At 43.7% G+C, this 12752-nt stretch overlaps 1 protein-coding gene across 8 annotated transcripts in view; it reads left to right on the forward strand.

Annotated features, from left to right (window-relative positions):
* PACS2 (phosphofurin acidic cluster sorting protein 2) overlaps positions 1–12330 on the forward strand; it is a 521350-nt gene extending 509020 nt beyond the window's left edge. For all 8 annotated transcript variants that reach the window (XM_086937135.1, XM_086937137.1, XM_086937141.1 and 5 more), the window contains exons 22-24: positions 5192–5418; positions 8699–8812; positions 10614–12330. In XM_086937135.1, coding sequence (XP_086793261.1) covers positions 5192–5418; positions 8699–8812; positions 10614–10732 — 460 coding nt within the window. In that variant the 3' untranslated portion in view covers positions 10733–12330. The remainder of the gene's footprint in view (positions 1–5191; positions 5419–8698; positions 8813–10613) is intronic.
* Positions 12331–12752: the final 422 nt, after the last annotated feature.

Below are 12752 nucleotides of genomic sequence, written 5' to 3' on the forward strand. Positions count from 1 at the left end.
AGTCGACGTCGTGGAGAGTCGACGTCGTGGAGAGTCGACGTCATAGAGATGGTCGACGTCGTGGAGAGTCGACGTCGTGGAGAGTCGACGTCGTGGAGAGTCGACGTCGTGGAGAGTCGACGTCGTGGAGAGTCGACGTCGTGGAGAGTCGACGTCGTGGAGAGTCGACGTCGTGGAGAGTCGACGTCGTGGAGAGTCGACGTCATAGAGATGGTCGACGTCGAGGAGCGCATCAATGAGAAGGTAGACGTTGAGGGGTCAATACCGACGCTCGCCGTCTAGGTCCCGTTTCCGGGCCTCGCTCCATGGTGAGCCTATCATCGTCGGCGGGGACTTCGTGTTCCAGGCAACGTCGACTCTCAACGCCGAGCAGTGGATCGACGTCGAGGAGAACTTCTGATGGGGAATCTGGGGCTAATTCATGTGGCAAGCTCGTAAGTGATTGACGTTGGTTTCTTCGCCTCGTTTGGAGTATTCGCGTTCCTACTCGCCATCTAGGTCGCCTCCTGCAACGCCTCCACTGGTGATACCACCGGGGATACCTCCGAATTCTCTCCGGCTCCTCTCCCACCCACCACCTCAGCACCCGGGGCCCGTGGCTCCTCAGCCTACGACTCCCGTAGAACCTCGATGACCAAGAACAAGGTCTCGTTTGAGACATTGGTCGCATAGGCTCCGCTGTCTTCCATAAGATCCCGTTGTCACCGTTATGGAAGGTCTCGGTTCCGGTATGCCAGGGGTACATCTTCCGCGAGTACGGGGAGGTTCTCTCCTACTCTCCCAAATTTCCCCCATAGAGGGTTTTTCACTGGTTGGCAGTATTTACATCTACCATGAGGTTCTGGCTTCAAAGCTTCCTGTACAGTCGACGTCAGTGATGTTTGAAACTTTACAGAAGAGACAAAAATGTTGTCCACTGCTTCCGTTGGTGCCGGTTTGGACACCTTCCAGGATATGGGAGACCTATTGCCCCCCCAGAGTCGGGCCCTGCCTTCCTCCGGTTGGACCCCACGCCTGACTTTGTCATAGGGGTGGCGGCACGAAAACTGCATGTTACAGCTCCGACTTCCCCGGTGCCACCGGATAAGGAGAGCCGTAAGAGGGATTTGGCGGGTAGGAAGACTTGCAAGTGGGAGTTCCTTCAACAATTTGTGGATCTCCTGCCCAGAGACAGGAGGAAAGACTTACAGGAGATAGTCATTGAGGGCCTGATGGTCTCGAATCCAATCGTCAGCGCTGCAGCGGATAATTTGCTCCTGGCGGCCCCCGGGTATTGCCACGGTATTACTCTAGGGCAACATGCTTGGATTCGTCTGACACCTCGGAGCCCTGCGGCACAGCAGTGTATTTCCAATCTCCCGTTCTCTGGTGCAACTCTTTGGCTCCCAAGCGGATGACGAGGTAGCCCGCATGAAGACCAAAGTGGAGACTTTGAAGGCTGTAGGTTTGGAGAAACCTAGAGCAGCTTAAGACCTTCTGCCCTTTCCAGCGGAAGTATTCCTCCCGGATTTTTCAGCGGTCTCGAGCCTCCATTCCGAACTGAGGAGGACATATCCAGCAGCCTGGACAAGGGACCAAGGCTCCTTCTGGTTCCAAGCCCTGAAGGGTTTCTTTCCCCTCGTCCGTTATCCACTCGGATGGGGGGCTATGTCCAAGAACATTTGGAGTGGCAAAATAATTCAGGACATTGGGTACTGAATATTGTGCGCAGTGGATACTCAATACTTTTTACAGGTTCTCCTCCATCAATCCCTCCAACTCAATCACGTTACAGTTACATACGCGAGTTATAGAGGGAGGCCAACACCCTCTTACAGAAAAGGGCGTTAGAACTGGTTCCTCTGGGGCAGAATGGAACAGGACTGTATTCACTGTTCCTTCTGGTGTGCAAGACAGACATGAACGAGTTTGGACCCATTCTCGACTTGCGACAAGCCGACACAGGGGTTCGAAGAGTACACATTTCGGTTGTTGTCCCTGCATCAGATTTCCCTCGTCTTCATCAGGGAGACTGGCTAAGCGCAATAGATCTGCAGGACGACAATTTTCACGTACCCATAGCGGGGAAAATGTCCAAGTTCCTGCTTTTCACAGGGGGCAACAACCATTATCAAAACGTCTTGCTGCCTTTCGGCCTTAAGTCAACACCTCGGACATTTTCCAAACAGGTACAGAGTGTTCGTCCACCCGTATCTGGACCACTGGTTGACCAAGGCAGCTATTTTCAGGAAGCACACCTGCATTTCAATCGGACCTCTGATCTCTTACTTCATTTGAGACTCCACATCAACCTCACAAAGTCTTTTTTGGCTCCTGTACCCTGTCTACAGCATCTCAGATCCATATTCGACGTACGCACAGCAAATGTGTGTCCTTCGAAAGAGAGACGCTTATCGATCCTTCGGAAGGCTCAAGTTCGTATGATCTTGCCCTCCCCAATGGCGAGGACGGTATCGTCTCTCCCCTGGCTTTATGGCTTTATGTATCTTCCTCTCTCCAAATGCACGCCTCCATATGAGTCCCCTGCAGGAATGTCTGGAGGATCAGTGGACCAGACACTGGGGTATTGGGAAGACATGATTCAGCTGTCATGAAGTGGTGTACTCCACAAAATCTCCTCCGGGGGATACCCTTCCCCAAAGAGATGCCCACGCAAACCATAGTGATGGTTGCGTCTCTACATGGCTGGTGTGCACATTCTGACCATCTTCGGATACAGGGACATGGTCCCCGAAAGAGACCAGGTACCACATCGTCTTCCTGGAGCTTCGAGCAGTCTTATGTGGCGCTGAAAGCCTTCCAGCCATTGTTTCACACCTGCTTCCTGCTTGTCCAGAGGGTCAATACGACGACAATGTTCTGCCCGACATGCTGGGGGGATCCAGATCTCGAGTGTTGTCTCGGGGATCCAAGACAATCTGGCTTTGGCTGTTAGCCAGGATCCTGACCAGCCTAGCAACTCACCTTCCCAGTGTTCAGATTGCTCAGGCAGAAGCTCTCAGCAGACTCCTTCACGTAAACCACATATGGGTCTTGAACGACGAAATGGTGCACAACATATTCGAAAGTTGGGGCTCTACGGAAGTCGATTGGTTCTCTACCGCAGAACACAGCAGATGCTGCGACTTCACCTTAAGGTTCTACCCACCAGGGTCTCTGGGGAAGGCTCTGTGGATTGATTGGTCAGGCGGTTTTCTCTACGTTTTCTGCCAATTTCCCTGATTCCGAAGGTGCTGATCAAGCTCTCTCTCTCTCACGGGCCTAGATGATCCTCAATCCTCCGGAGTAGCCCGTCAGTGGTGGTTCACAGACCCACTCCATCAGTTTCTTCTGCCACTTTCTCTGTCTTTAGTGCAGGCCGGACCTTCTTAAGAAGTTCGGCGGACAGATGGTGCACTCCAGCCTCTTGTCATTGCATTTAGGTACATGGCTCCTGAGTTAGTACAGTGTGAGCAGTTGAATCTCCGTCACGGGGGGGTCAAACTTCCATCTACGCGAATGTCCTATGCAAATATTAGACTAGTTTTTACATCTGGTGTGTTTGTAAGGACTTGGATCCTACCTCCTGTATGGAAGATGTCCTCCTTCCTTACTTACTGCTCTTGGCTCACTCTGGGCTTCATTGCCATTCCATCGAAGTTCATCTGACAGCTTTAACTGCTTATAGAAAATGTCCTTCACAAACTTCCTTTTTCCAAATCCCAGTCATATATAAATGCTTTACTTTATAAATGCTTGATTGAGTTGAGTCATCAAAGATTTTCTGGAAGGTTTGAAGAAGGTGTTAACTCCCATTAGGCGTCCTTCACCCCCATGGGAGCTTAATGTGGTGCTTTCTAGACTGATGAGGGAGCCTTTTGAGCCCATTCATAAGGCTTCTCTTCAGCATCTGTCCTGGAAGGCGGCTTTCCTTGTAGCCATAACATTGGCTTGCAGGGTGAGTGAAATCCAGGCTCTCTGTTGTCAAGAGGCTTACACTGTGTTTCGTTCTTCTAAGGTAGTCATGAGAAACCTAAATTCCTTCCTAAAGTGGTGTCAGAGTTTCATGTGAATCAAATGATTTCTTTACCCATGTTTTTCAGCATCCTTACTCTCCTGCTGAGAGGACCCTTCATTCTCTTGATGTTAGAGGGGTGTTGAAATTCTACTTAGACAAGACCAAGGAGATTCGTAGATCGGATCAGTTATTTGTTAACTATGGCTCTGTCAGGACTGGTCTTGCTACCTCTAAGCAATCCAACTCTAGGTGGGCTGTGTCCTGTATTCAATTTTTTTTATCAGAAAGACAATAAGACTCTAGGTAGTAAACCTAAGGCTCACTCTACTAGAGGTAAAGCTGCTACAGCCACACCCTCCTCCCCGGTGGATGAAACAGTGATATCCTGAATGCAACAGGCCTTTCTTTTGACGCCTTCAAAAAGAACTGAAAGTAACTGGCCTTTGGCTGTGCATCATGGGATACGGAGGGTCTCTGGAAGGATTCTTAAAGGCACAGTATCCATTTACAGACATATAATGGCAGCCTATGGGGCTTGTCTGTCCAACCCTTCATCTCTCATGAAAAAGGGATTTTTGTGAAGGGGAGTTTATGTGTGAAACTTAGTAAAATTGTTACATTCAACTGTTCCCTGGCTATCTTTTTCACTTCAGTATGAAGTAATGGCCAGAGTAGCCTAGTGTTTTCAGGCTGCATTATTGTCTTTTATTATCTCTTAAGTGTCTATGCAGGACTGCAGAAGAAGACAACTTAAGAGACTATATCTATTGAGGTGCTCCGAGGTCCACACACATGGGCGGGACTATTCACATGATTATGACTATACACAGAGATCCCCTACTACAGAACTAGAGTTACAGGTAAGAAACTACTCCTTATTCATGTGAAGGCCTACTAGTGCAACTGCTTAAGTGATTGTCTTCTCAGTGTCCTGTTTCAGAATCTTACAGGTTGATTTAGATGTTGGAAACTGATGTGGGTGACTTGTCTTCCTGATAATTGGGTCACTTGGTGCCTTTCAGTACCTGCAGGGCTCCATCATACGGATTAATTAATCATCTAATCTTCTACCAACTAGGCAAGGCATTTTGGTGACACATGGATGTATAATTAAGTCCAACAAAGATTTGCAGATTATCTCTACATCTGGGTTTCTGACATGTAACTCTTTTCATTGCTTGTGTGCACTTTCAGCCAGAGCCCCGGCAGCGAACTGATGGGACTGCAGTTGGATTATTGGATCGCTGCCCAACCTACAGAGAAAAAGAAAGATCTTGAGAAAAAGGACTCCTCCACTGCTAAAAACACACTCAAATGCACTTTCCGCTCGCTCCAGGTCAGCAGGCTGCCCAGCAGCGTAGAGGCGGCTTCTACACCCACCATGTCCATGACGGTGGTAACCAAGGAGAAGAACAAGAAGGGTAAGAGTTAAGACGTGTTGGCTTGGGCATAGAAATTGACAGGAGGCACTTCATGGACTATTATCGCAGCAACTTGTTTTCAAAGTATAACTTTTTTTCAGCTGCATTGGCAATTCTATGGAGTTTAATGCTGTAAACATCCCCTCCTCTCCCGGGACGATCTCTGCACTCAGACATTTTGAGCCATTAGAAATAAGTAGGTGGCCAATTTCTTAGAGCATTGGCGGTTCCAGGACATCCTTACACAGACTCCTTTAGATTACAATTCTTGGTTCACTGTCACCAAAACATCTCTAGACATTCAGCAGTAAATTTATAGCGTTATTAGCTAACAGCAATAAGGTGATGACCAAATGTGGGGTTACTGCATCTTTCTGCATTTGGGACCAGCATCTTTTCTTTCTACCACAAATAGTCCTTTTCTTATTAGTGCAATATTTTGATTTGTTTACCCCATAGCACTTTTCCCAATGTTTTGGCACTTCTTGTATTTGTTTACGTACAAAATAAACTCCCTTTGAGAGTTGTATCTGTGAAGGTACATGGCATTTCCTACCTGCCACAGCAAATGCATGTAGTCAGCCATTGGTGCATGAAACTTACAACTATCTATTTTGGATGGTGTTAAACAGACGCTCCAAACGACTCTTAGTGAGATAAGCCTTCCTTTTTAAAACACTACATGTGGATTGTGCCACGAATAGTGGCACCAGATTGCTGCAGAAGGTCTGAAAGGTTGCCTTTTATCAGTGTTTGATGATCACTCCGCATCACAAATGCTTTGCATTAGTCCGCCGTCTAGTGTTGGGCTCGGATGATTACAAGTTGTTTTTGTTCCAAGAAGTTTTGTTCGTGTCACAAGACTGTGTGACTCCTCCTCTTGGTAATACTTTGCATGGTCATCAACGCCATCTTCAGATTGTTTTCTCCACCGATGGGTTCAGCTGTAGTATCTCGCGTTCCACTCACATGAAAAATGCTATTTTACCTGGTGCACCAGCATCTTTTCACCATTTCACTCTTGAGGTGCAGCAGGCGTAACTTCTGAAGCCATACCCTGTTGCGTCTTTCTTCAGGAGTGCCCAGAGGATCTGTCCACTCAGGGATTAGGTGATTGGCATGATCGTATAGTGTGTCCCCTCTAGATGTGATAAACTTCAGTGGTGGCCTTAGCATGAACACCTGTTGATTTTAGAGAAACTGTCTTCAAGGAGCCCCTACCAAGTTTGGGTACGTGCGTTCTTTCTGTATTACAGTGTTAACATGCTAACATTAGCCAACTGGAATGCCAAGCAATAAGACATTTGTCTAAAATATTTATATAACGTTCTGAACTTGCACACAAGTGATGGTGTCCACACCAAATGAGAGCCTTCAGTGCATGTTGTATTTGTTGTTCTTGACATCATGAGATTTACTTGAAACATAGGATGAGCTATAGCAGGAGGACTGGTGAGGTCCATGCTCAGCTCCTATGTCTAATTGTATTAACTACGGACATCCACGGATCACTTATTTGTAACGCAGGAGGGGTGTGCAAGGAAACGTGGTCAGGGACTTACCCTCTCAATTGCACACAAATGCAGGCCACAGGGAAACAGACATCTCACTAAATGCACTACAGTTTGTGTTTACTGGATAAGTTATAGTTTTTTGCAGTGCACACTTAAGGATCATCTCACCATAGGTTCTTAAAGCCCAGCCCACTTAATGTTGCATGAAGATAATATATAGGTTTTGTAGAGCGTGCAAAGCCCAAGAAATGGGGGCTTGTGGGGTTGCCAAAGAAAGGGATGAGAAAAAAGAAGCACTGTTTAAAGTAAGAGGTTAAAAGAACTGTTTTGAAATAGGCTTGTAGAAATAAAGAAAGTTTTCTTGTTTGAAAACTGTTGATTTCTGCAAGCCTTAGTCATTCTCTTTTCTATTTTTCCTATGGTAAAGTCCACATATTGTATGCTACAGGGACAGCCTATCAATTAAATATATCACATATTCACTGTGGTAGTCATTGTACTTTGTGCCCGCGATCATCTCAGGCCCGCGTCTACTGTTTTAGACTCCGTTGTAAAGTTGCACACCGAGCAAGAGCCACAAGAACAGTTGAACTGTGGCTTAGGTACACTCCATTGGTTTGATTGGTCTTAGCAGTGGAGGGCCCCCATTAGGGCAGAGAAGCGTTGCCCCCACCCCCTGCTGCCAGTGCAACAAAAATGGGGGAAAAGGTAATAAAATGAATTAACATTTTATTTGACATTGCTCCTAGCCCGAGCAGTGTTTGGGGTGGGGCTGCTGCTGACTGGCAGCAGGGGAGTGGTGCTCACTCCAGCAGTTTACACTGCGCATGCCACTTTGGCCGGCTGTCTTGCGCTTGACATGCGCAGTGTAAACCTGTCCACCCGCTGTCTCAGACAGCTGGATAGAGAGCAGGCACAGGCCTCCTACGCCTGCTGGAGCGTCGAGACAGCCTGCTCCAGCCAATCCTAGCGCTGCTGCTGCCATGCTGCTCATCTGCGGCATGAAAGCAGCGATGGAATTTGCAGAAGGGCGTTGCCTGAGGCTCCATGAGGTGTGCCTTCGTGCAGAAGAAAGAAGAAAACGCTAATATATTCGAACAGTGGTCAATTCTTCTGCATGACTGCAAAGAGCTAAATCTAGTTAAAAACATGGTTGCACGCACAAGACTGTTTACTTTATCGGACCAAAGTACATCACAAATAAATAGTCCCTTCTGCTTCCCTGCCCTGATAACTGACTCAGAAATGTGGCCATGTCACCTGCTATTAGGTTCTGAAAAACTGTCAAATATTCCATGCCTTTCTTGTAATAGAATGTCTAACTGCATTTCGTAACATGTCCAGTGGCAGCCTATGCTAAACTGACAGTGACATGCTCTGCCCATTTAATGTTCAGTATCTTTGTAAAGTGTGCGGTTGACCATTTTGTGCATTTCAATTTGCACATACTATAGATGTACAAATATGTTTGTGTAAAAACAAAGAAAAAATGTGCTGTTAAGATTTGAAACAGGTTTCAGTGTAGAATTCAACATACAAGGTACATTTTAATTAAAGTTTATAAAAAATTATATTTCACAAAGAATGAAATGTAGACTGAAATTTTTAGTGAAGAAAAGAATTAGAAGTTTTATTTTACAGTATAAGATGGTTTGAGGTTGTGCTGTGGACTGTTGTCTCAAGCTTCAGATGGAACAGCGGTCAGGATTTTTTTACAATACTTAGTGGATTGAGTTTGAAAGTTCTTTCCTCTTAACCTCTTACAGTCATGTTTTTGCCTAAAAAAACGAAAGACAAGGACGCTGAGCCGAAGAGTCAGTGTATAGAAGGCATCAGTCGACTGATCTGCACGGCCAAACACCAGCAGAACATGTTGCGGGGTGAGTACAGCTGTCAGAGCAGCTGGTTCTGAGAAGTTGAAACCCTAACTCTTAGAGGCATTCATCTGTGGATTTATGAACTTAGGACCTGATTCACAAACTGCATTTCACAGTACGTAAAATAGAACAACAGTAGTACTAATTACACACCACAAAATGCAATTCACAAACCTACAGCAACAGACCAAAATAAGAGTTTGGGCAGGATATGTTAATACAAAATATATATACCCACAAAAGAATAAGAAAATTGCAGTTCGAAAAATACACTTATGAAGTTACAACAGCTATCAAGGTGTCAAAACAGGCTTAATTGTATTGCATCCCAGACTTTGAGTAGGCCAAGCACCACACAGACCAACTATTTGTACTACAACACACTCCCATAGAAAACAACAGAGGCAGGGGATTAACATAATAACAAAGGGAGTTAATGTTAAATTAAGTTAGTTTGAAATGTAAAATTAAATATCTATTTTAAGTGATAAAAAATAAAATATGTATTTAGATTATTTGTTAATTTAATAATTTGAAAAATGAATGAACCATAAACGTTTTTGCATTTATATAACTTTTAGCCAAGTTTATTAACTGTTAAATACAAATAAAGAGAGTATTTTTTAAATTACTGGTTAAAAATTTATATTTTTAAATTAACTTATTTAATTATTTGTATTATTTAATTCACATTTAATTTGGTGAGTTAATGTGCTGTAAAATTGTATTTTATTATTTCCAGGTTAATAATGCATGTTTTTATTAAATTAGTTTATATTTATATGTGAGAATATTTTTATGTTTTAAAAAAATAAAAATAAACGTTATTACATTTTTCCTATACTATGTCATAGAGAGATCTCCACCCAAGTGGCAGGGGTCTCCACCAACTGGTAAAAAGTTACGAGTGGCTATGCAAGTTTACACGTAGGTGTAACCTCTATTCGGAAATGATGAATAACAAAAAGGTGGAGAGTTACAGCTAGGTAGATAAGTAAATACATACATTAGCAAATATACTCTGGGTTTATATAGCGCAACAAACACGTCAATGGAGATTCTAAGCGCTGGTGGCCTCTGCAAGGCTTAACAGGAAACGTCATTTTTCTGATTCTGAAGCCAGGTTTTAAGGCTTTCCAGAACATGAGCAGTTCTCATGTGTCCTTGATATCAACCAGTATACAGTTCCAAGGTTTGGGCACTTGTATCCTATAAGCACAGCCTCCCGATATGACCACTAGAATGGAGGAGCAATCATTATTCTAATGTTGCTTGATCTTAGACAGGGACTTGGCCAGTATTTCTGACATTTGTGGCAAACGTTGCGGATATGCAATCAGATTGATGAGAATTCCCTCCCTGAAATGCCTCCTTTCCCTTGATATGCATCTTTTTCCTTGTCCCCGAGCCCCATGGTAACCATTCCCACACCTGTCCTTTCATATCCCAAGTCACTTAAATCTCCAGATCCTAGAGGAGTTTATTTGTCTTCATTTCAATTTACACCCACTCACCTCGCTCACATTACCTCTTTCCCAAATGTAAAACTTGTCATTTTCATTGTTAACTTTGAGATCTGTTTTTCCCTGCTCCATAGAGTCCTGCTGCTTTCCATTCCATTTGAACGTGTTTAATTTCCCTGACTCGGACACTTCCATTTTTGGCAGTGAACACAGTCTCCCACATTTAGTTCTTGTTCCCATGACATTACTACAGTGGACTATGATTGTTCAGCTTGCTGTGTGTTCCGATTGGCTAATTAGTTTCCTAAACAATAATATTTTTCCTTCTCCTCCTATGGCAGTGATGATTGATGGTGTGGAGTGGAACGACGTCAAGTTTTTCCAGCTTGCAGCTCAGTGGTCCTCACATGTGAAGCACCTTCCAATATGTATATTCGGACACTCTAAATCCAACTTCTAGCGTTCCAGGGAAGGGCGCGCAAGAGAGAAGTTTTTTTCTTTAAGGACTGGACCGCTGGGCGCCAGAAAACGAACGAGTGCCAACAATTTGAAACCACCACGCAATGTTGTTTTTTACTACTATTATTATTATTGTGCAGATTTATTTAAAGCTACGCTTGGATTACTTTTTTATATTAATTTTACTACAAGGGAAGGAAACCCTTAAAAAAAAAAAAGCAAAAAAATGTCTTAAGTATAGATTGCGCCGGTAACTTGAAAATAATGTAAGCACCTACGCTGAACAATCGGGGGAAACCAGAGTGGATAACTGAATAACTGCACTGCTTATTAACCTGAAGGGTGTTCTTATGTTTTATCATGATTGGGTGTTGAGCATCTAAGTTAGTTTCTTTTTTAATGCAATTTGAGATGCTGTAGGAGTTGTAAATGCAAGGTAAGGATGAATAGGTGACTGAATATTGCTGGAAGTTGTTGCGACCCTCTCTGTACCCTCGTTATCCAATAATATCCCCCACCCACTTCACTGTTCTCCACCTGAAAAGTGGCCTCTTGTTGCTTTTCTGAGTAGCCCACTTCTTGGAAGGTATACTTGACCTCAGACATGGCAGGATAGCAAGCCAGTTTGATGATGACAAAAACATATTTGATAGAATGTTTTTAAATATCCTTATTTATGGAAGGAATTTTGCCCTTTGAGAGCGTGGGGTTAAAATGTCTTGATGCACGGAAGACCCATAGAGACAAACCCACAACATACAGCCATATGTAGATTTTTTAATAAACTTTCCTAAATGTTTGTAAAGGAGATGCCAATTACTTGAAGGCCAAGAAACATCTGAAGTGAACCCTAACACTTAGAAATTACATATTGTTGGACACACAAAAGAAAGAGGTTGTCATCGTACAAGTCAATCCACAATGGTTGCATTGGGGTGTTTTATTGTCTTTAGAAATATTTGATTTCGCCCTAGGAAAAGATGCTGTAGCGTAGCTTAAACTTACAGTTTAAGTTCTTAGGTGCCCATTGTTATTTACGACTTTGCATTGTCACGTGTTCTGTTATAATTGTTCTCCATTTCCAAAGCTGAATGGCTGCTTAAACAAATGAGGGGTGGGTATTATATCAAGTTTACCCCTGAGAAAAACTTTTTTGCCAGTCCCTGTTGGGAAGAAATTGAGAAACCTTTGAGCTACTGTGTTTTCAAATGACAAATTTATCTGACACCGATATCACCATTCTCAATGTCAGATCAAAAGTCAAAGTGTAGCTCAAATTAATCACTAGAAATCTGCCATATTTGACCTTGAACTGATCTGATATTTCATTTGCCGAAACGTGCTAGAGATTGCACATTTTTCTAGATATAAGAAAACCTGTCCCAGATTACTCGTTGTTACCCCATCCTGTAAAGCCCTCCTTTTTAAGAATAAACTAGGCACTGCCTGCCCCTGAGGTTCCGAACAGAATTGCCTTTAGTAATGGGTTAATATCTCACCCAGCTTATGAGTGACTACTACCTATTGACTTTTTCTTTAGCCCTTATGAATCAAATTAGCTGTCTTATTCAGTTTTATGGTAGACCAATCCCCATGTTGAAAAAACAGTAATATCCCTTAGGAAAAAAAACCACTAATATCCCTGTGCACACTATCTTCTGCCACTGTTTACACCACCAGTGCACTGGTGGTGCACATTAACTCGAAAGATATCCCTATAGTCTGTTGAGGAGGTGAGCATGTTCACACAAGAGCTTCAAAGGATTTTAAGCCACCTGATTAGGTTCCTTAAATAATTTATTTGCCATGATAGAAAACCAACATCTACTAAATGTCTTTATTGCCAACAACATAACAGAAGAGTTGGGTTTCCCAGATTTCGCCTAAATCTCTCAGCTGATAGATTTATTTGGTGGAGCGATCATTTTCCCTTGATGAATTTCTGCTCTTTTCTCTTATTCTCTTTCCCCTTATTCTTACCTTAGAGTATAGAAGCATGAAAGACTGTGCCGGTTTGAAAA

This window comes from Lissotriton vulgaris, chromosome 9, assembly GCF_964263255.1.
Source record: "Lissotriton vulgaris chromosome 9, aLisVul1.2, whole genome shotgun sequence".
NCBI classification, from domain to species: domain Eukaryota; kingdom Metazoa; phylum Chordata; class Amphibia; order Caudata; family Salamandridae; genus Lissotriton; species Lissotriton vulgaris.